We start from the raw sequence: 24,986 nt of genomic DNA, 5'->3' as shown, positions 1-24,986 counted from the left end.
TTTTCTATTTTTTTTTATTTTTTTTCGCTCCGAAGAAACCTGTATAGTTTTTTTAACAGAGATTATTTATCCTTCCTTGTCTCCTTCTTGACCGCCCTGCAGCCCTGTTTTCTGATCCCTGTATAATGATTGGTTACCAGAGAACCCAGCAGGAAGTGCACAGACCTTGAGTCTTTTGGCTGCGTTACAGATGACACTGTAGAAACGTCCATAATAGCAGAGAATATCCGGTGTGATTTTTTGCCGATATAATAATATGTTTATCATTGAAGGGTTTTTATAATATAGTGTGATATATGGAGGTCCTCTATTCCTAAAGCATGTAAATTGGCAAAAAATATTTATTTGTAGTGGCAACTCGCAAATCCACCAAAGTTGACTTCCACTGGCAAAACTCACTCTCAATTCATCTACACTTGCTTTGGAGAGTTGAGAAGAATCCGCAACTTGTGCTTCACACTTTACTCAAACAAAATAACAATAAAAAAAAAAAAGAAATTAACCGACAGAAAAAGTTAGAACGTGGAAAGGATGACGTTGATGAGATTCATGTAAAGCAGCTTTTTAAGGGAATTAATAAAAACTAGTACTAAATATTAAGGGAAAATAAAGGCGTACGTGAGTAAAGCCTGGAAATAAAACCGTATCAGAAAAAGTCAAGGAAAATTACATTATGGAGCCTACTATGAGTGTAAATGTTTATGAACTTCAAGTAAAAAGATAACTAACCTGTAGGTGTTATTTTTAATTGTGGTGGTGTCCATTTCTTCCACTTGCCCAACGCAACAGCGAAGCAGATAATGGTGAATTTTTGTTTACATTTTGTTGGGGTTTTTTTCACTCTCACTCACGCTTGCTCTCTCACACTCTTCCTCACTCCCTGTCAATGTCTCCTAATCTCCAGTCCTTGTCTTGCCTCTTCTTGCTCTTTTGTCTCCCTGCTATCTGCTCCATTGACCAAGCCTTCGGTAGCATTTCCACATAAGGGCTCCAAGAGGCCAGAATAACGCAAACAGATCAGCAGAGACAAAAGACACATTTTGTGTCTGCATTATTCTATATAGAGTATGAGTGAGTGAATGAGGACGAGTGACAATGAATTTTGTGTATCAATTGAAAAAGCTCTCCGAAAGGACAGGTAATGAAATTTGTTCTCCTTAAACTAATGGGCCAAACATAAAATAAAAAAAATGTCTCCATCGTGTGTATAAATATGATCTCTTCTTCCTAATCCTTTGTTTTGGCTACTTATGTTTTACTTTTTGAAGGTTTTCTGGAGAGACCAGACAACTCTATTATCTCTGACCTCAGGATCCCGAACCACCACTATTTTCCAGTTGGAGGACTGAACCTAATTTAGTACTTTCTCAAACAACTGTTTGTTTTTGTGCAATTTTACAAATGATTCCACAACCCAAAGACTGATTTTAGGTAAAACGATCAGGTGAAATATCTCACTGGATATTAATGACTTTGATTTTTTAAAGATGAACCAATCAAAAGTAACAGAATTTCTACTGCTGGGTTTTCAGAATCCCCAGATTGTGACTTGGGTTCTACTTATTTTGTTCCTTGTGATCTACATCTTGACTTTAGTCTGGAACCTGCTGATTATTATATTGGTGGCCAAGTTTCAAAATCTGAAATCTCCAATGTATATTTTCCTCACTCAGTTATCGTTGTGTGATATCTTTCTTACCACAAATATTATTCCTAAGTTGCTCCATGTTATAATGAATGGAGGAAGCACAATAACCTTTATTGGCTGCATCACTCAGTTTTGCTTGTTTTGTGTTGTAGATATCACAGAGTGTTTCCTTCTCACAGCGATGTCCTATGACCGGTATTTGGCCATTTGTCGTCCACTCCATTACACGTCCATCATGGGTTTCAGGCTCTATTTGCAACTCATTATTTTGTCCTGGCTTTTATCATGTATTATATCATCTGTCATTGTACCTCTGGCTTCTACTTTGCAATTCTGTGGTCATGTGATGGACCATTATTTTTGTGAACTTGCTCCCTTACTAGAGTTGTCGTGTACAAAGCATACTCTAGCTGAACTCATGGACCTTGTCCTTGGCATACCTTTTCTAACCATCCCCTTTTTCTTTGTTATTTTCACATATGTCTCCATTTCTATCACCATCCTTGGAATCTCCTCCAGCACCGGGAGGCAGAAAGCCTTCTCTACCTGCAGCTCTCACCTGACTGTTGTTTGTATCTTCTATGGGACTATAATGATAGTTTATTTTGCCCCCAACAAATGCCAATCCTTTAATTTTAAAAAAATATTATCCCTTTTATATACAGTGTTCTGCCCATTTCTCAACCCAATTATATATAGTCTTAGGAATCAGGATATCAAAATGTATCTGAAAATATATATTTCAAATACGCTAATAACGATTTAGAATAAGACATATAAAATTAGTGTTTTTTTCTCTCTGTAGATCTATCAAACGTTTTACGTTTAAAGAAAATCCACTGTTTTTTTCATGTGAAAAAATCTCTGCTAACTCAAGTTAGACAAGTTAAGGGATAACTCGACTGACTAGACTTGACCAAGGTTACATTTCTCTGCAAAACATAATCAGATGTAACTCTTGGGTTTTTGGGGTCTTACTTTGAGGTGAATTTGCTTCAATGTCCACTACTGGGAAGATCGGATACCTTCTTGTATTCTTTCCACTTTTGAATAATCTTTCTCACTGTAGAATGATGGACTTTAAATTGTTTGGCCTTATAACCCTTCCCAGATTGATGGACAGCAACAATTGCTTCTCTAAGATCATTGCTGATTTCTTACCTCTTTGGAATTGTGTTAACACACACCTGAATGATACAGACCAGCAAACTGCTAAAACTTTGGCTCTTATAGAGTTTGTCAGACTTGCTGATGATCAATTCATCAAAGGCATTTGATAAGCAGCACCTGTCTGCTACTTAGGATCTTAATTCCTATGAATGCAGTAAGGGTGTACTTAGTTTTTCACACATGGCTTCTCCATTTTGGCTTTATTTTTGGTGAATAAATCATGACATGGTGTAGTATATTATGTGTTTTCATGTGAAAAAAAATTCTCTGCTCACTCAAGATAAAGGCTAAAAGGTTATTATTTGTAAACATGTCTACAAGTTAGGGATCTCGAGAGTAAGGCTTAAAATATGATTATTATTCATTTATCGTACCTGCACTTTTTGTGTATGGGGACTGTGGGGTTAAAATGAATGAAATTTGGGTAGGCACTGAGCCCATCTATACCTCTTTGCTAGCCCTAAATGTCACAATATTTATTTTGTAAACTAATAAATTATCTGGAAAGTGTGCTCAACAACTCTACTCAATAAAGGTATCACCTTGCCAGAATTTGTTTTCGGTATCACAATGTCACAGTTGCTACCAAGACGGATACATTTCTAAAGAAAATCCATTCCTTGATTTATAATGAACATTTCCCAGGTTCTGTCATAATGAAACATGTTATCCAGGCTACTAGTATTCCTTACTTGAGCTAAATCAGAATAGATCAGATTCCATTTTTCTATTCTCATTAGATTAAGAGAGCTTTGAGAGAATGAGATTTTTGTCTCCGTTTGGAATTTGTGGAAATGTACTTTATCTAGTTAGACAAACCTCATTTTTAGTAGCTGTCTGGCATACCTCTGATGGGCTTCACGTATGAGAAACTAGGAAGATATCTTCTACCATTGCTCCTGGGGTAAGGATTAGACTTGTGCATTCGTCTTCGGGCGAACATGAAAACGAACACGAAGAGTGCGTTTTCGTGTTCGTTCCGAAGACACGTAGAAGAGAAGACAGTGGGGGTAAAACATAGGCGAAGACGAAGACACACACATGAAGAATCTTCACCTTCGTCTACTAATCTCCCCGGTCCCTTCCCCATCTAACCTACCTTACCTTCACGGCATCGCGGGAGTTGACTGAAGCGGAAATCCGCAGGTTCGTCGTCAGGGGTTACAGGGCAGTGCGAGTGAGCCTATTGGTCACCTGCAGGGTCTTCCTCTGGCATCAGCCAATGGTTGATGGCAGAGGAAGACCCTGCAGGTGACCAATAGGCTCACTCGCACAGCCCTTTTAACTCCTGATTTCTGCTCCCGTTAACCCCTGCGATGCTGAGTTGGATTATAGGAGCAGAAATCCGTAGGGTAAAGGGCCGCGCAAGTGACTAATAGGCTCACTCGCACGGCCCCTTACCACTAGTTGCTATGCAGAAAAGAAAAGAAAAAAAAACTTGGGACCCTGCTGCAACAGTTAAAAGTCCGTGCCATCGACCAACAAAGTCGCTGGTACGGACATTTAACTTAGCATAATAACTTATTAAAACTTCGGACACAATGCTGCCCTCTATTGGTACGATACATTGAGTAGCTTAATAAGTTATTATGCTACTCAATGTAAAACCAACAGAGGGCAGCATTCTGTCCGAAGATATATTAGCCATATGTGGCAGTGTGCTCATTTTCATTTATTATTATTTAAATAAAATATATTCCCATGATCCGCTGGTCTCCTCGCTGCAACAGTTAAATGTCCGCACTCGCGGACATTAATTCTGTCGAACTTGCAAACTCTTTTTTTCTATTTATTTTGGGGGGTTTTGTATTAAACTGTTACACGAAAGGATCATGGGAATATATTTTATTTGAATAAATGCAAATGAGTACACTAGCATATATGGCTAATATATCTTCGGACAGAATGCTGCCCTCTGTTGGTTAGATACATTAAGTAGCATAATAACTGGATTTCAAGCATATGGAACAATGCTACTCAATGTATAACCAATAGAGGGCAGCATTCTGTCTGAACATATATTAGCCATATGTGGCAGTGTGCTCATTTGCATTTATTCAAATATTTGGGAATCATATGCCTACCCCATTAATATGCGCCTTCCCTTACTGTTTTTTTTGTTTGTTTGTTTTTTTGGGGTTTTTTTTGCCATTTTCAGAAAAACAGAGGTTATTTGTTTGTCTATTAACTTTTTATCGTCGCATTTAAAAGATAAAAAAATGGTAATCTTACCCGTCTGGTGTTTCCTGATATATCGCCGTATAAGAGGAAGAAATAAGCGATAGCTAGAGCTGCTGCGGTACGCGTTAACCCCGTATTAACACCTTAACCAAAAAAACGAATATTCGCCTGAAGAGAAGACAGGAGCGGGTGAATATTTGCGGAATATGAAGAATTTTTTTTGCACGAGCACGAAGAGCCCCCTGGTGCCTGAGTCTAGTTAGAAGCATGTCCAGGTATTTATCGACCCTTAATTGCCGATATGAGCAACAGGTTTGGCAGAAGCAGGCTCGCAACCCAAAATCCACCTAGTGGCATAATGGTTGGGAGTATTACCTATCTTAGGCAAGGTCTCTGATTTAAACTCCAATGCAGAGAACCTTTGTCTCACATGTCACAGCACTTGTTGGCAGGATCAGACTAATATGACAATAGAAATGTCCTATGTAACGGCACAAGCGGGCTAAAACTTGAGGCTCTCCTGAGCAGGGATGCACCATAATGCTGGCTATTAAGTGGCTCCCATTTCATGGCTGAGTTGATAACTTTTTATTGATCTCTTGGAGTCCACGCCAAGTGAAAAAGTGAGTCCAGAAGTGTTTTTGTCAGGACCCGCCTACATATTTACTCTGACCGTTATTTTCTCTCATTCTCACAAAAGTTTTCAAAACTTAAACACTTTAAGTGAAATTAACACTGAATTACATTTTTCAAAAATACCCTCTGGTTTGATACAAAACCCTGAAGACTTAATTTGAAAAACGCAATTATAATGTTAAGACAGAGAAGCCCCAGGAATTCTCTGTGTGATACTCGTCCCTTAGTGTTTTTGTACAGATATGATGTCATGCTTCTCTGCACAGAATAAAGGCCTCTGAAGCAGTTATTGTCTGTTTATTGCTCTGAAATCCTGCTACAGAAACAGCGCGGGGTCTCAGAAAATAATATTCCCAACTAATATCTATTTATGAAGTCGCTTATTTCTTCCTCTTATACGGCGATATATCAGGAAACACCAGACTGGTAAGATTACCGTTTTTTTAATCTTTTAAATGTGATGATAAAAAGTTAATAGACAAACAAATAACTCTCTATTTTTAATATTCTTCACAAATTTACTGTGTATTGTTGGGTTTTCTTTGTACCCTAAAAATTGGATTTTTGTTAATGTTTTTTTAAATAAATCTTTTAACCCTTTAAATTCCATTCACCCCTTTCTATCTCATTTTATGAATTAAACTTACAGAAATAGATAGATAGATAGATAGATAGATAGATAGATAGATAGATAGATAGATAGATAGATAGATGCCAATAATAGGGGTGCCAATAATTGTGGGACACATATATTTATTTATTTATTTATTTTTGATAAATCTGTGTTGTGTTTGCAATTGTTTGATATCCATGACAACAGAGTATTTTTGTGTGTTGTTTGATATAAAAAAGATCAAAAGACAATTTTTTGACAGCCTTCTCTGCTTATATTTACCAAGGGTGCCAATATTTTTTTTTTGGGGGGGCACTGTAAATCTCCCGTTAACTGGAAAGCAACTTAAATATTAAAACTAATTCAAGTTTCTTTTACATCTGTACTATGTTGGTGTTGACTTAAGTCGTGTTAGTTTGACAATAGATAAAAATGATATTTTCGGTGACCTATACAGAATATACAAGCATGTTTTTTTAGTCTATGGGTAGACTAATATCTCCTCCTCTTATATTTTTTTCACTAATAAATTTTTTTTTGCAGGATCTGTATAATTTCTGGATATATATCATGTCTCCGATCTGAGTGAAGTGTTTGATTTACCATATTTAAAAATATTTAAAAAATTGGAGGAGCGAAGCCAACCACATAACCTGAGGACAACCTGTTTGTGAATTATTTTAACATATTTGTGTAAAACAAAACATTGAGCTACTATCCCCCTCATGCAATTTTTAGTTTTGTTGTGATTTGTATATGAGGTTTGTAGAGGGGAAAAATGCTGGATAAATTATCACTAAAGTACCAGGAAGAACTATTATTATTTTTGTAATCAAATCAAATATCCCATTGCTTTTTTTAATTCGGAAATATGTTCGAAGTAAATCAGACAAAGATAACTGAAATTCTTCTGTTGGGATTTCAGAATCAACAAAATGTTAACTCCATCCTGTTTGTTCTGTTCCTTGTGATCTACATCTTGACGTTAGTCTGGAACCTGCTGATTATTATATTGGTGGCCAAGTTTCAGAGTCTGCAATCTCCCATGTATTTCTTCCTCACTCAGTTATCGGTGTGCGATATCCTTCTGACCACAAATATAGTCCCCAACCTGCTCCATGTTATAATTAATGGAGGAAGCACGATATCTTTAGTTGGCTGCATCTCTCAGTTTTACTTTTTTTGTGTTTCAGAAGGTACAGAGTGTTTCCTTCTCGCAATGATGTCCTACGACCGGTATTTGGCCATTTGTCGCCCACTGCATTACACGTCCATCATGGGTTTTAGGCTCTGTTTCCAACTCATTCTTCTTTCCTGGCTTTTAGCATGTATACCAACATTTATTCTCGCACCTCAAGTTTCTGCTTTACAGTTCTGTGGTCATGTCATTGACCATTATTTCTGTGACCTTGGTCCCCTACTAGAGCTTTCTTGTGCAAAGCATTCACTTCTTGAAATCGTAGATTTTGTCCTAGCCATACCATTTGTAGCTGTGCCTTTCTTCTTTATTATTTTTACATATGTTTCCATTTTTATCACTATCCTTGGAATTTCCTCCAGCCTTGGGAGGCAGAAAGCCTTCTCCACCTGCAGCTCTCACCTGACCGTAGTGTGCGCCTTCTATGGGACTGTCATAACAGTTTATATGACTCCTTCCAAAGGGCTATCATTTAATATAAATAAAGTGTTATCTCTTCTATATACAGTACTATGTCCATTTTTTAACCCAATTCTATACAGTCTTAGGAATGAAGATATCAGAATACATTTAAACAGATTTATTTTGAGAAGCCTAAGAAGGATTTAAGGGGGAAAAAACACATACAAAATGAGTGTTTCTTCAACCCATCTTTTCTTGCTGTAAGAACCTAAAACCTTATTTGACCCCTTGGTCTTTTTATCGTTTTAGACGTAGATTCCTTAACTAAGCCTCTGACCCTCTAGTACACCATGACAATTTCAAACATACTCCTAACAATTCTTCTCCTGTAAAAAATACTTCCATTTATAATTGTTGAATGTAAATATATTCACTAAGGCAGAAGAAGGAAGAATATTTTATTTCAAAGAGGGGGGGGAATGTTGGAATGGGATGTCGTTGTCTACAACTTGAGGGTCAGTAGCTCATGTAAGAGAATTTGGTTCATATTTTAGGGTTTGACACATATCATCTTACCCAATATGGTGAAATTCTCCCAATTATGACTTCTAGTTCATGCCTACCAAGTGTCCTTGTTTAGTTTGCTCCTCTTGTTCTATTGGTGTTTCTTCTATTAATCCATGACTTTGAGTTGCTTCACTTGAGCCTATCCAGAATTAGCCCAGTGCCCCGGTACTGTGCGTTTGTAATGGATTGAAAAGTCAAATTTATCATTACGTATCTTCAGATTGAAAGGATCATCTCATTCGGTTCTCTAGAGGAGACTCACCTAAAAAAGAAATGTTATATCTCAATAATAAAGATGGATCCCCGTCTGGTACAAGTGACTGGTGACTTGGGTTGCAGAGATCACATTGGAGAAAATCATGATGAAGGAAGAAGACAATTCCTTGATCTAGAAGCAAATGAAGAATACAGTTTGTCTTAATGATCTTAAGACTGAAGTCTATTTTCTGCATCAACAAGTATAAGTCATATAAGACATTATAGGATTTAAGCTGTATTTTGGGATAAGAGAACTTTTCCAACTCTTTGTTTCTTCTCACTTTGCTCTTCAGGAGTGTATTCAGTAATTACAGTTGAAATAAGAGAACGAGTTCAGCAGCCATGAATGTTTCAAGAATTCATGCACACAGGCAAAAGAAGAAACACGATCTGATGTCTTTAGAGACATGAATGTTCTAAATAAATGAACTTAATATACAACCCATGGTGGACAGTAATCTCTTTATCTCATGTATTTGTTTTCTTTTGTCAATTTGAGTATTTAATTTTATTTTCATTTTGATGATTACCATTTAAAATGCTAAGTGGTATGCAGGATAAAAATGATAACAACTCCCGGAAGCGGCAGAGGTTAAAACAGTAAGGGAAGGCGCATATTAATGGGGTAGGCATATGACTCCCAAATATGAGACAAGAGGAGAAAATTGCATGTTTAGTAAAACAAAAAAATATACAGTATTAGTGAAACACATCTAGAAGAATATTGACATGCAGAGGAGGGCTACTCAAATGTTTGGAGGCATGGATCCTCAGCTGTGCCCCCTCATCCCGTTGCTGTTGCTGGTCAGATGGGGATTAAAACAGGGTCTTCCTATAAGGGAATGTTTATACTTTTTAACCTCCTCATTCCCTAAGCATAGAATGGGGAGAGCTGGGTTATATAGGGCAATCAACCTCCACTCATGCTCCACCCTACCATTAAAAGGATGAGGGAGGCAATCCACAGTTTATTTCTTTTTTATTTACTTTATATTTATGTATTTTATATTTTAATATTAATGAAGCAAGGGTGAATGTTTCACAATGAACTTGCATGCCCTCTCTCGCAACATGAAAAAAAAATAAAGTTGTTGAAATTGTAAGCCACATGCGCTTGGTTACAGATCACTATAAAACTAAGCTTATTACTAATATCTTTCAACATATTAACCAGGAGGAGGCGGAGGATTTAGACAGAGCTGGGGACTGGGCGTGCAAGTGGCAGATGAGGTTCAACATGGATAAATGCAAAGTTATGCATTATGGTAAAAATAATAAAAATGCAACATACGAATGGAATATCCGTGGGGGAAACTACTAATGAGAAGGACTTGGGAATAATGGTAGACAACAGATTTGGCAACAGTGCGCAATGTCAACAAGCAGCTGAAAGGGTCAATACAGTTTTGGCATGCATAAAACAAGGTATTGATTTACGGGAGGAGGATAACATCCTCAAGGTCAGACCCCACCTTGAATACGCGGTACAATTCTAGGCACCAGTCCTTAAAAAAGACATTACGGAACTACAAAAAGTGCAAAGGAGGGCTACAAAATCAAGGTATGGAATTCATTGCCAATGGAGGTGGTGTTATCAAATACATTAGATGCCTTCAAAATGGGTCTGGATATTTTTTTTTTAGAAAGGCATGACATACAGGGCTACAAATAGAATAAATGTTTTAGAGCTTCTTGATCCAAGGAGAGTCAAGAAGGAAATTTTCCCCCTAATGGCAGAATTCAAAGTAGCTTAATTAGGGTTTTTTGCCTTCTTTTGGATCAAGAATAGGAAAGTTAGGTAGAAGGGTTGAACCTGATGGACTTCGGTCTTGTTTCAACCTTATGAACTATGTAACTATGTAACTATGTATGTAACCAAAATACCAACTTAATGTTAAAAATAAAAAACAGATTAGCCAAGGTACTTAACCCCTTAAGGACAATGGGCAGTCCCTAAACCCATTGAAAACAATGCATTTTGAGCCCGTACGGGCTTTGTCATTAAGGGGTTAACGACAACCGTGTTAGATGTGACTATTAATTAGAGAACCAGAGTAAGTAAATACACCATTAACATATATATTTACTTAACTGTATTTTACATAACAGTTTTTTATCTATTTACCATTAAATATTGTTAAACCCACCTAAAATAATAGGAGACAGCGCACAGTTAGGGTTTCATTTTATATTTTATATTGGCGGTTCCTGAAAGTACCTGCACTGTCAACTGTCCAGGGAGTAAAATTGCATCTAAACCGCTCTTCATATACGAGTAGATAACACCCAACGCTAAATGAGATCATTTTCACAAACACACAAAAAATGTGCTTATTTTCATTGTATTTTTACATGACACCCCTGTCCTTTACACACAAGTCGAGTAAATATGGCCGAATTATCTTTCTCTTTTTTATTACCTTGTGCCTCTAACACATATTTATTATTGAAATCGTTCTCTTAAAATAGTGATTTTTTTTCCTTTAACTAATAGCCTTATTACATAGAAATAAGCCAAAATTGATCAGGTTTTGTCCCCCCCCCCCGTGACATGAGTTATATAAAGGGTCAATTTCACATTTACTGTTTTGATAAATTCTTCCACCGTAATAATAATTAGATTTTTTATATTTATTCTGTAGTCTACAAATTGATCTACTGGGATGTGTGGTCCTCTCATTGACTCAGGCTGCTTTCTTGGGACTCTCTTGCGCAATACCCATCCCCAGTGGTCTTATACAGGGACGGCGTCATGTGTTCCGCACAGTATAAAGATCTCTGAAGCAGTCGTTGACTTCAATGTGCTTCTAATTTCCAATTTTGCCGTGATTTTATCAAAGCCTTCACGGGGTCCCTTTTTTGATCTGGCTGTCTGGTGCTACAACAGTTTGAACCAACCTGGTAAGTTTAATAAGTTTCAATCTTTCAAATTTGATGGTAAAATTCAAATTTTCAGCATCCTGGACCAATTAGTCATGCATTGTTATGTGATTTTTGTTATCTGGTTCCTCTTACTGAAAAGAAATCTCAATGTAATAACACAGCTCTATAATTCTTCTAGATTATTCCACTTTTTTCAAATAATCAATTTAAAATGCTATAAAAAATAAGAATTTGATTTGATAAATACATCAATATAGAATATTTTTTAAGGAATGTCATTTTTTCATGTTTTGTACCATATTTGAAAATTCAAATTTAAAATTTGAAATTATAATTTACGTGATTTGAGACCAGAATATTGGAAAATAATCAAGGTAGGACACCTTCTCTGGGCTCCTAAAACTGGAACTTTTGGCAGTGACATATTTTAAAAATATTTTATTCATTATTTTAACGATGAACATGTCATTTTGTAATTCTGGCTAGTCTTGCACAGGAATCTGTTTAAAATGGATTCAGCCATCTCAATTAAGAGGTTTATTGAGACAAACAAAAATACACTGATATTCTTATAAGTAGACAAGCATGAGCTCTCATTTCTCATCTTGGAGTCTAAGATTATATAAAGAATATGATTAAGGAGCAGAAATTGGGTAAAGAAAAATGTAGATAATGCGTAAAGGAGTTTGCATTTTTCACCATAAAATATGTGTTTTGTTTAATGAAAATCTAACCCGAAATAAAGAAAGGCATGCCAACATCATATGAGAACATAATAAAATAAGGAACATAGTCTTTCTCAATGCTTAATCAAATGGTTTTAAGATATAATCAATGGTGATGTCACCCAAAACTCATCATCCATGACCTTGCTGGTGCCACCAAATAAGACATCACTCATCAGAGGTCAACTGAAGGCAGTTGGGTCTCTTCACTTTTGGACATTTGAACATGGTTGGGCAGTTGTGGTGAGTTTGCAGTAGAAATGATTTGTAGGGTTTCTGGTATGATGTCTAGATATCAAATAAAGGTACTTGGTACTACTTTTTGCAGGTTATATATGAAGACTTATAGCTTCTGATCTCAAGATCCAAAGACCAGCTGTGAAAAACTAAAAGCGGCAGCATAACCCGAGCAAAACCCAGTTGTGGATGTTTGAAGATATATATTTTTGACAAAGTGGCATCATCCACACGTAACAGCCTCGTGGTAGAAGTGGTCAAGGCTTATACAGTGAAGGCATTTAACCATGCATGAGTAAGGCTTGAAAGAATGGACAGACTCGATGGGCCAAATGGTCCTTACCTGCCGGCCAACTCTGTGTTTTTATGTTTTAAGCTCTACTTGTAACAACGTCTTAATATTAGATAAGCATACAAAGGGAAAATGCTTCATATTTAGGTAAGCGATAGATTACTGGGTGGAAAACTTGTCCTTCAAAAAGCTCTTCCATGTCCTCTGGTTTTAAGACTTCGCTAACTAAATGCATCAGTAGAAACATCGTTCCTGAGAGTGCTGAATGTCCAAATGAAAAGAATTCTCTAATCGAGTAAAATATGAACTCATTGGCACGTGCCACTTGAAATAGTGGCCAAATAGTTAAATCTTTAGAGGAAATAATAAAAACAACAGATACACTATGGGTTTTTCAAACATTAACCTGAATAGATAAATTTGTGTTGGTTACATTTTTCTGATCAACTACTTTTTTGATTTTTTTCTTGTGTTTAAAATGAATCAGACAATGGAGGTAATGGAGATTGTACTGTTGGGTTTCCAAGATGTTTTTACTTTAAACTCTATTCTTTTTATTCTGTTTCTGGTGATCTACATCTTGACGTTAGTCGGGAACCTGCTGATTATTATATTGGTGGCAAAGTTTCAGAGTCTGCAGTCTCCCATGTATATCTTCCTCACTCAGTTATCGGTGTGCGATATCCTCCTATCTACAAATATATCCCCCAAAATGCTCCATGTTATAATTAGTGGAGGAGGCACAATATCTCTTACTGGATGCATCACTCAGTTTTACTTTTTCTGTGTTTCAGAGGGTGCAGAGAGTTTTCTTCTCACAGTGATGTCCTACGACCGGTATTTGGCCATTTGCCACCCCCTGCATTACACGTCCATCATGGGTTTTAAGCTTTGTTTCCAACTCATTCTCTTCTCCTGGCTTTTATCATCTATAATAACATTAATAATGACCCTTCTTCTTTCTTCCTTATCGTTTTGTAGTCATTTAATTGACCATTATTTCTGTGATTTCACTCCTCTTCTTAAGCTGTCTTGTACAAAGCATACTGTTCCCGAACTTGTAGGTTTTGTCTTAGCCATACCTCTCGCAACCATCCCTTTGTTCTTTATTATTTTTACATATACTTCCATTTTTATCAGCATCCTTGGAATCTCCTCCAGCATCGGAAGACAGAAAGCCTTCTCCACCTGCAGCTCTCACCTGACCGTAGTGTGTGTCTTCTATGGGGCATTAATAACAGTTTACATTGTCCCCTCCAAAGGGGAATCCTGTTATATCAATAAAGTAGCATCTCTTTTATATACATTGTTCAACCCATTTCTTAATCCAATTATATATAGTTTTAGAAATGAGATTATCAAAATAAATTTGAAAAAAGTTGTTTTTAACAAATTCTGCTTCCTGCCCATTCGTTTCAGATGACAATTGTGACTTTCTAAATGTGCAAACTAAATTTATTGTCTATAGCCCATATTCACTCTCACACTCTCTGGATGGCTCCCTACCTTCTCCACCAACCACTTCTTCTCTAGCATCCTCTTTATCTTCTTGTTCTTCTCTCTTCTATCTTCCATCTTCTTTCTTCATCCGCATCTCCAGAGACATGACCTCCAGGTGAATTGCCATAAAAATAAGTGAGCCTTTAGTGACAACCTCCAATCAGGGTTTATGGGAGGTTATCTTTGGGCATTAAAGCAGAGCTGCTGGAAACACCCTCTCCCCTGATCCTCCAATCCGTAAAGAGAGCGTCACTGAAAGCTTTGCCATTTTGTGGAAGTTCATCTGGAAGTTCACGTGCGACATGTGGAAGAAGAAAGAAGACAGTAGACAGAAGTATGAGGAACAAGAAGATGAAAAAGCTGTTAGGTGCAGTCGATGGAGAAGGTAGGGAGACATTCAGAGAGTTTTAAGAGAGAGTGTGAGTGAATGAAAAGTCAAACTAAAAAATGTGTGCTTTTTGTTTTTATTTGTTTCGTCAGGGCTGTTATGGTGGATTCGTAGGAATTGACAAAATATGCAAATTTTGTTAAATTAGCAATTCATGTGAATCTGAATGTACAAGTCTAATGTATATTTACATAAACACACATTTAGTTACTTTCTTTTGATTTAAGTGTCTTACATGTGACGTTTGAATTGCTGGCCCTATCTGAATGTATGAAAAAATAAAATCTGTAAGAGTATATTTGACTCCTTTGGTTACTGGGGATTTTGTTAATTTCCTTAACTTTTCTATCATTGCAGTAGAAGACATAGACTGGTTCAATGGATTGTATAATAGTGTTATTTGAATGAAAATGTATAAATGAAGACAGAATGTGTGATTAAGTGGTTAACCTAGTGGGGGGCAAGTAGCTTCAGAAATCATTTGGAAGATACGACTGACACTCACTGGCCATTGGGTATCTAGTATACTATTATTGCTCAGAGCTAGACTGGGGTTGGAATGTGGCTCTGGAACTTTAAGGCCATTTATCGACCACTGGCTTGAATGTACCCAGACAATTCTTACATACTGGATGCAGATCCAGCCTGAGGAACCATATCTGCTGCTCAGTTGGCCATAAACGTAAGTATTCTACACCATCAGCCACCTGCCCTCCCTGGCCATTTGCCTGGTTTGCCATATGGCCGGTCCAAGCGTGCATTGCCATCTTTTTCTCTGCTTATCTAATAAAAATGATTAACTTTGACTAAAGATAACTACATATATTTCACACCGTAGACATAGACATACCAATGCATCCTAACAAATCCCATTGGGAGATACTAGTATATCCTGACTTTCATGCAGCGGAATGAACCACAACCAGGAATACCAATATCCTCATTTTTGAGAAAAAATAGGAAGGAAAAAAAGAAAGAATGGCAGGAGGCAAGGGGGCAATGGGCAGAGTTTGATTTCAGGAAATCTGACTAGGGTTGAGAGGACAGACCACACCTCACCGATGCGGGCAAACTTAGGACAGCAATCATCTAATATCATTGGAGGAGGTGAAATCCAACCAGCCAAATCATATTTTTGTACATGTCTGCATTCGGTCATAGACAATGTGGAAGAATTCTTCCATGACCTTTATACTGACCTTTGCATTTGGTCCAATTCACTTTAAAACTCAAAAGTCAGGATTTTGAAGTGGATCCTAAAGCGCACAGGTAGCCATTGAATAGACTGACAGAGGGCAGAGGTGTTAGTAAAGCAATGAGAGGAAGATCCATCTGGCAGCAGCATTCATGGTAGATTGTAGAGGGGAGAGACAGGTAAGGGTTACAATAGTCAAGGTGGGAGATAATGAGGGCATGGACAAGACCCTTGGTGGCATCTTGTGTTAGGAAGGAATGGATGCGGGCAATGTTTTTAAGATGGAGAAGGCAGTTTTTAGAGACAGACTGAATGTGGGGGGAGCAACCGCTCTTAAAAATAACCATTGTCTTATATTCAAGGTCGTCTTCTAATCAGACCTCAAGTAGAGGTATGACTACAAGACTCAGATCCCCTGCAGTGCGGCAGGGGACCTGGATCCTCCTCTCTGGCAGCCGGTAGAGGTCTGTAAGATAAATGCAGACAACCTCAGCTTCTGTCAACACTTCTGCCGGGGCTTCTATGACGGAGCTCCGGCATCACAAGACCTTCATTAATAGAAGCCCCGGCGAAAGTGCTGGCAGCACCAGAAGTTGTCTGCATTTATCACACAGACCTCAACCGGCTGCCCCCACTACACACCAAGGAATCTGAAGCAAGAGGAGAAGTCTAGGGAAGCACTGGTAAGTCAGGGGAGGGTAAGAGTGGCACATGGGGGGTGTAAGGGCTTTCTGGAGGCAGGGTGGCATATAGGGGGTTAAAAAGAATATCAGGGAGACAGAGTGGCATATAGTGGGTTAAAAAGAATATCGGAGGCAGAGTGGCATATAGGGGGTTAAAAGAAATATCAGAGTGGCAGTGCCATGAAACAAGTTTCTTTATTTTGTTGTTTCCCTTTCTCCCAGTAAGTGGCTGGTTGCCCTGGCAACTTTCCAATTCTCATAGTTGAGATTGGGCTATTCCTCCTCCCCTGCATCTTTTTTGTAGTTGGTTTGTCCTGGGTGTTTTCCTGTTCCCCTGAATCTCTCCCCTGTACATGACTGCTTAGACCCAAGCCACCACAACCAAGCATGGCTCAAGCCCACATCCCCACCCAAGATAAGACGACACAGTTTGTGGGTAAGGGCATTGGCCACAGCTTTATTAAACATCATGAACCAGCACATTGTAACCATAAACATAACCATCCTGCCAGCTCTCGTGTTACCGACAGGCAGATACCCCAAACATTACCAAGAGCTCTTGTTCTGGGTGCCATCAGCCTCCGCAGAACTCGTCTCCCCAAAGTCTTCTCCAGCTACCGGATATCCAAGCAAAGGGGCAGCCATGACTTCCCGCTGTGACTAGAAGAAAAGAAAAAACCGACACCAGCCCAGCACAGGAACAAAGATCACAACAAATACAGAAAAACAGGGGAGGGTGGGAGGGAAGCTCGTCCCGAGTGTCAAATGACTGAAGGTCAGAACAAGGTAAGTTTCCCCTTTATTCCTCCCCAGTACATTAAAGCAACAATGTTGCAACCCACATCCTGAACCGGACCATGAACTACTGACCCCAGGCAGGGGGACAGCAGTCATGTTCCCCCTTCCTGACCGTCCAGGGGGGTCCTTTCTAGTGATGAGAAGTTCGGATCAGTAAAGTGAACCGGATCATTTTGCCTCGTTCATTGAAATGATCCGATTCATGATCCGATTCTTCGGATCACTCAGTGCGACTCAGAGGAGATACTGTTTCCTAGTCCCTCCCTGCAGTCCCACCACATAACTGCCCCTAAATTAACCCTAAACACTCCATTAACCATAACTGCAACTAAATTAACCCTAAAGACCCCCATCAACCATAACTGCCCCTAAGTTAACCCTAAACACCCCATTAACCATAACTGCCCCTAAATTAACACTAAAGAGAAAAATGCATTTTTCTCAATAAATATGAAAAAATAGTATAAATGCAAATTAATATTTACTAGTTACACTTTTTTCCTATAGGGTAGTCTTATATTCAGGCTTTTACTTTTTTTCCTAAATTAATATTCCGTTTGCAATACATAGTAGTAATTGTGTAAATACTTTGGAAATAGTGTATGTTGGAAGCCTCCCTCACTCTAGCAGTGATGCTGCATACTTGCAATCCATCATAGGAGCCAGCACTCCACACAGGCCTCCTTAATAGCAAAAGGTCAATATATGGTGCCCCTGGCCCTTTATTAAAGTGAAAACATTTTTTAGAAGTAATTTTTTCCAGAAATATTTTTTCATGAAGTTATTTTTTTCTAAAAAAAAATGCTATCTATATGTTAGATAAAATGTGAAGAAATATTGAAACTACAGTGACCCCCGCAGTTGGCATAATGAAGATCCTCAGATCTCAGAGTAAGTTAGTTCCAAGATAAAGTCTCAATATTTAGGGAGTTTTATTCCCTGCTCTAAGCACCCTGGTAGGTGCATCAAGTTCATCCAAACACCGTTTGGGTGGCACTAGGTTGGACAGTACCATCATCCAGTGATAATCAATAAAGCCATTATTAATTGTCTGGTCAAAGATGGATGAGTTTAATTTCTTTGCTGCTTATTTAACCCTCCACAGATCTTCACGAGTAGCGCTGCACATTGTACACAGCGGCACTTTACTCCACTCCCTAGACCCATCGGTGGCTTTCAGCCACTTCAAACATTGCCCTGCATGGATTGAAGACCTTCCCTCACACACCAAGACAAGTCTGTTGTTGAAGGAACCTGCACAATCTCTCCCATGCGAGTAATGAATGAAACGATGGAAATATAAGCAAAAATATGGCATGTAACACACTCACTTGACTGTGTTATAATATGCCTGGGTGCTAACAATCCAAAAGATATATACAGCATGCAAATAAAGTTGATGCACTCAGCGGGTCTTCTTTTTAGAAAGTTCATTGGCTTAGTAAAGGTCCAACATTTCGGCTCTCAATTACATTACATTTATTTATAAAGCGCCGGCAGATTCTGCAGCACTGTTACAGTCAGTAGAACAATTTAGAAACACACAATAACAAACTGGTGCAAATGAGAGGAGGGCCCCGATGCCCGTGTAGTCTGAATGGAACGGAGGAGGCCTTGACAGGGATGCAGAGCAGGGCTAGGTCAGGGGGTCAGAGAAAGTTCAGCGGGGAGGCGGAGGAAGTGAGGGGGGGGTATATAAGGTTGGGGCATAAGAGTGTTCTGGGCTTTTTTGTTGTGCCAGCCTACCCGGTGTGTTTGTCCCACCCTCCGTCCCTTTATTTTGTGATGTTTCATGTGGTTGTGTGACCTTGTTTACTAATTTTCTTTGTTTCGTTTCAGGATTTCGCCACAGCCGGGGGGCGGTAGCTTGCCAGGTTGCCGGGGGGTGTTATGTGGTTATTGCCACTGGTGCTAAAGTGTCGGTGGGAGGTTCCTGGCTGGGCGGTTGCTGGAACCTCAGGTGGGGGAGGGGCATCATGGTATTACGGTTTGGCCCCGGTTGGTCTTGGCAAGCTAAGGGGTGTTTTATTGTATTTTGGTCATTGCCGTGTTAATGCACCTTTTTTATGTTTAAAGTTTGCGTGGCAATGACGTTAATAAATCGGCTCATTGAGAGCTACATTTTCAAGCTCTCAATGAGCCTTTCTCAAGAATATATATATATATATATATATATATATCAAATAAACTCAAAACTTTAAACAAAAGGATGCAACAATTATTAAAAATGTAGCCAGACCTCTGGCAGTCAAAGGGTTATTTTTTGTATTTATCTTTCAAAATCAGAACATTTGGGCTTTTACTTTGGTTCATGATAACAAAAATGAAGTAAGAAATAAATATTGAACACCTTTGTATTTATTTTTTTGTAACAAATTCTTTCTCACCCACAACATTGTTCCTTGGAACTCTCGATACGCTACGTCATGTTTTCCCCATGAGTTTTATACAAAGGTATAAAAAAAAGCCTCTGAAGATGTTATACACGCATTCACCGGACTCAAGATTTCAGTACCATATTACCACATTACCATATATTAAAATACCTGTATAGAATTTTATCATTTTCATTCAATGGGATCTCAATGGTAAGTGATTAAAACCTTTAATATTATTATTTTTTTTTTTTATGTTACTATGATTTTTATGATTTAACAAAAAAAAACAAGAAAGACCAAATTCCTTAAAACAAATACATTTATTTTTCTTACACTATTTTATTAAATTTGTAGCCAGGGATATATTTTTGCCTCCAATGAAACCAACACTGTTTGCAAGTGTTAACTCCTTCCTTGCCCTTCTGTGAGCTTTGCTTCTTTATTCATCACTAGTTCTAAAGGAAAAGCAATTCAGGGCGCCATAAGGAGCAAGTAAAGAAAATGAATTCATTTAAGGTACTCTCGTCAGAGGTAGAGAATAGATACATGATAGTGTGGCGGCGATCATAGATTAAACAAAAATACCTATTAAAATTGTGAATATATCATTATTTTTTGACCTTGTTCCTGGTGCATAGTATAAGTACATTTTGAGGTTGCTTACAAGACAATAAACATTTCTAGGGCGGCATGCCGTGCCATATAATGAGTCCATACATAGCATTAGTGCTGCTTCAACATGCTCGTGACTGCTTAGACCTTATTCTTCCTTATTCCTTAACCCCTTAAGGACAATGGGCTGTCCCTAAACCCATTGAAAGCAATGCATTTTGAGCCTGTACATGTACGGGCTTTGTCATTAAGGGGTTAATCAACCTGTAACCCTACCTGTTTAAAAAAAAAAAATCACCAAAATTGTAGGTAAGGGTGTCATGCACAGGCGTATTAACCTCTGACATCTCAGCCAATGTTAAACTCCAAGCTAATGCAACCTGCCCGTTCCTGGAGGGCCAGCCATACAGACTCCCTGGACCATTGACCACAAATTCACATTTGGATGGTCCCATCAGCCACCGGCAGAACTTGACTTCTCAATCTCAAGCTTAAACAGCATAATAACAACACACGTTATCAGAGGAGGGCAGGTGAGAAGCATCATGTCTTCAGTTATTACGGGAAAGAGGATGCCTCATACACCCCTATACTTCTAACATCCCCAAAACAAACGCTACAGGCTAACACTCAGCCCCCCCCCAATCTGACCGTCTGACCTTCTGACCTGGAAAGGGCCCTATGTCACGATCCCATTACTAATTGGATCAGGTGGGTTTATTTTCTTTATTAAAGCTTTTCTTTGAATACGTAAGTAGCTGTCATAAGTATGATATCATCAGAAACGACGCATGTGATGGTTTATAAAATATCCTCACTGTTAAAGCTGTCATTGGTCACTATATGTATGTATTCCCGGTTCTTAATTTTTGGGCGGATTAGGAACTCTTCCTTCTCAATGTTTTCCTTGTACTTTTGTATCTTAGTTGTTTCCGGACATGTAGAAAACCTGTGGACTTAGACTCTCCCTAAGCATGCGATGACATCAAAACCGTTCAATGTTCAGCTTTGAGGCTGGAAGTCTATTTGGATAGAACGACCTTTCATCACCATTAGGAATAATCATTTGAAGGTTAAATTGTTATAGGATGTTTCAATATGGTCACCTCATGGAGAGGTGACTTGACTCCTTCAGCTTGGTAAAGACTTACGATGACTTACCATACACTCTTCATATCCTCGGTAATTTTGTTTTTAATTTTGTACATTCGAATCTGCTGGTGCTCTACAAGTAAAATATAATAATAATAATTAATAAAATAAAACATATAAAATAATAAACTAAAAAGATCTAGCCAGATACATGCTTGTTAGATGTTTCTGCACTGAAATAGTTCTAGAATAAATGGTATAGGTTTAAGGGAATTTAGGACACACAAGGGTTAACACAAGGGTAATAATCAGATAAGGTTTGAGGCTTTTACAGCAGGCGAAAATAGGCAGACTAGACGAGCCAAATGGTTTTTAACCCCTTAATGACACAGCCCGCACATGTACGGGCTCAAAATGCATTGTTGTCCTTAAGGGGTTAACTGTCCTCCAATTCTAGGTTTGTATATTTTTATGTAGTGTAAGCTCTATTCTTAAAAAAAGCCTCAGTGCAGATGCTGCTTGTATGAAATGTTCCTACAAATTAGTTACTTTGTATTTGAATTCTGAGAATTTTGAAAATCCCAGATATGAACCGGACCAAAGCGACCGAGATCCTACTCTTGGGATTCCAGAATATCCACATCTTAAACTCTGTTCTGTTTGTTCTGTTCCTTGTGATCTACATCTTGACGTTGGCCGGGAACCTGCTGATTATTATACTGGTGGCGAAGTATGAAAGTCTCAAAACTCCCATGTATTTCTTCCTCACTCAGTTATCATTGACTGATATCCTACTCACGACCAATATTACCCCTAAAGCAATCCATGTGATAATTAATGGAGGAAGCACGATATCTTTTACTGGCTGCATCACTCAGTTCTACTTTTTTGGACTTTCAGCAGGCACGGAGTGCTATATTCTCACCGCGATGTCCTACGACCGGTATTTAGCCATCTGCCGCCCATTGCATTATACCTCCATCATGAAATTCAGGCTCTGTCTCCATTTAATACTTTGGTCTTGGGTCGTACCAGGTCTAATAACGTTTATCATCGCACCTCTGGTTTTTGCTTTACAGCTTTGTGGTCGTGTCATTGACCATTACTTCTGTGATTTCGCCCCCCTCCTGGAGTTATCGTGTACAAAACATACCATTGCTGAACTTGTAGACTTTGTCTTAGCCATACCTACTGTAATGATTCCTTTCTCCTTTGTTACTTTCACCTATATCTCAATCATTCTGACCATCCTTGGAATCTCCTCCAGCATCGGGAGGCAGAAAGCCTTCTCCACCTGCAGCTCTCACCTGATCATAGTGTGTGCCTACTATGGGACTTTAATAGCGGTTTATATTGCCCCCTCCAAAGGGCTATCTTTTAATATCAATAAGTTACTATCCCTTCTTTATACTATGCTTAGTCCATTGCTTAATCCGATTTTATATAGTCTTAGAAATCAGGATATAAAAACGCATTTGAAAATGTTTATTTCAAACAGCCTAAGAAGAAATTAGAAAACATCCCATAGATTTCCTAAATATAAATTAGAATAATTTAATAATATAACCCCCTCTCAGTCTCAGTCATGATTGTAGCCATACTTCCCTTTTCCTTAATCTTTTACACTTATGTCTCAATTTTTGTTACAATCTTTCATCTCCCACAGGAAAACAGAAATCATTTTCCACCTGCAGCTCCCACTTAATTTCAGTGAGCACATACCGTATTTGCCCGAATATAGGCCGCACTCCCCCCCCCCACTTTAAGTCTTAAAAGTGGGGGTGCGGCCTATATTCGGGGTCTAGTGCAGGAATGCGCAATTCGTATCACCCGACGCCCGGGACATGCAGTTCCTGGCGCCGGGCAGGAAGCAGGGTTAGGATACAGATCCCCCGCAGCGGTGCAGGGGACCTGCATCCTACTCTCTGATGCGCTCAGAAAGCCTCCCCTGCCAGCACTTTCACCGGTGAACGTCTGCGCGATGTACGCTAACAATCTTCCTTGCCGGCACTTCCCATGGCGGAAGTGCCGGCACCGGAAGTTGAATACGCGTACTGCGTAGATGTCCCCCCTGCAAGACCCCGGGGAGTCTGCACCGGTAAGTCTATAGGGGGGGCACATCTTGGGCAGAGTGGCAGCATAGCTTGGGGGGGTAGAGTGGTAGCATATCTCGGGGGGGCACATCTTGGGGGCAGAGTGGCAGCATATCTCGGGGGGTAAGGGTGGCAGCCTATCTCGGGGGGCCCATCTTGGGGTCAGAGTAGCAGCATATCTGGGGGGACAGAGTGGTAGCATATCTCGGGGGGGCAGAGCGGCAGCTTATCTCGGGGGGGCAGAGCAGCAGCTTATCTGTTCCACTGAGTGTTTTTTTTTTACTTAGAACGTTTTTTTCTTTACAAAAGCACCTAACTTTTAGGGTGCGGCCTATATTCGGGTGCGGCCTATAATCGAGCCAATACGGTATTATGGGACCGTAATAACAGTCTACATGGTACCTTACAGAGGACGGTCATTTAATGTCAATAAGATTATATCTCTTTTATATACCATTGGGACCCCATTTTTCAACCCACTTATTTACCATCTAAGAAACAAGGAGATTAATGCAGTCCTGGTGAAATGCAACCTCAATATCAAATTTAAATTGTACAGTAATATTAGTTAGCAATTTCTTTTTATTTCTTACTGTATGTACTCGTGGATAAGGCCATCCGCGGATAGGCTGACCATCAAAATGTCAAGCAAAATGCCATTAAATATGAGTGGCCTGTGCATAAGCCAACTGTGAAAAGTTCAACAAGCACATAAACACTCACACAGACACACTAACACAAATGCACAGCCAGACACCCACACTAACACACACATCCAGACTATCACACTAACCCAGAGACACATGCACACACACATGCACACACACATGCACACGCACACACACACACACACACATGCACACACACACACACACACACATGCACACACACACGCACACACACACGCACACACACACGCACACACTACTCACTTACCCTCTGAAGGCTCAGCCTGTACGCAACACGAGCTACTACTGTGGCTGATGCAACGCTTTGAGTTCTAAAACAGCACAACATACTGTATGTTCAGTTTGTTTTAACTCTTTTTATCAAGGAAAACAACTCCTTTATGAAGATACAAAAAAAGCTTATTTTCAATATTTCTGCATCAAATAAACAATTTATCAAAACCTCTCATTTCATGGTCATTTTCAATTTTTTTGGTTATTTGTTTTATTCAAAATAGGCAAGCAATGATTAAAAAATAAAGCGTGTTTGAAAACAAAACAAGTATTTTCAGCGTATTTTTTAAGATGACATCGAGATTTTGGGGAAAGAAAAGAAGTGATAATTTGGTAAATAGAGAAATGAAAAGGTTAGGCTTGCGCACGAGGCTCAAAATCATTTTCGTTTTGTTTTTACCAATTAGTTTTCAGGCAAATAATTTCCTTTCCTGCCCTTTTGTTTCGGATGAAATTTGAAAGCTTTTTTAACCCC

The 24,986-nt window shown here is 38.8% G+C and overlaps 2 protein-coding genes across 2 annotated transcripts; both read left to right on the top strand.

The window, feature by feature from the left end:
- The first annotated feature begins 7,119 nt into the window (after positions 1–7,119).
- On the top strand, positions 7,120–8,055 carry LOC128491669 (olfactory receptor 11L1-like). The gene has a single exon (XM_053463985.1). It carries the CDS (start codon positions 7,120–7,122, stop codon positions 8,053–8,055), a length of 936 nt encoding a protein of 311 aa, XP_053319960.1.
- A 6,557-nt stretch (positions 8,056–14,612) lies between these two features.
- Positions 14,613–22,970, top strand: LOC128491668 (olfactory receptor 1013-like). The gene is made up of 2 exons (XM_053463984.1): positions 14,613–14,695; positions 22,025–22,970. Exons 1-2 carry the CDS (start codon positions 14,613–14,615, stop codon positions 22,968–22,970), a joined length of 1,029 nt encoding a protein of 342 aa, XP_053319959.1.
- Positions 22,971–24,986: the final 2,016 nt, after the last annotated feature.

The sequence above is a fragment of the Spea bombifrons genome, chromosome 4 (genome assembly GCF_027358695.1).
Source record: "Spea bombifrons isolate aSpeBom1 chromosome 4, aSpeBom1.2.pri, whole genome shotgun sequence".
In the NCBI taxonomy this organism is placed as follows: domain Eukaryota; kingdom Metazoa; phylum Chordata; class Amphibia; order Anura; family Pelobatidae; genus Spea; species Spea bombifrons.
Note: the sequence above shows the minus strand (reverse complement) of the source record. Positions and strands in the feature narration are given on the sequence as shown.

What these genes read in the sequence shown, in the direction of transcription:
- LOC128491669 (XM_053463985.1), top strand. Translation starts at nt 7,120, where the DNA reads ATGTTCGAAGTAAATCAGACAAAGATAACTGAAATTCTTCTGTTGGGA.
- LOC128491668 (XM_053463984.1), top strand. Translation starts at nt 14,613, where the DNA reads ATGTGGAAGAAGAAAGAAGACAGTAGACAGAAGTATGAGGAACAAGAA. An exon ending in AGGTGCAGTCGATGGAGAAG is followed by an intron (nt 14,696 to 22,024) that starts GTAGGGAGACAT and finishes TTGAATTCTGAG; the next exon opens with AATTTTGAAAATCCCAGATA.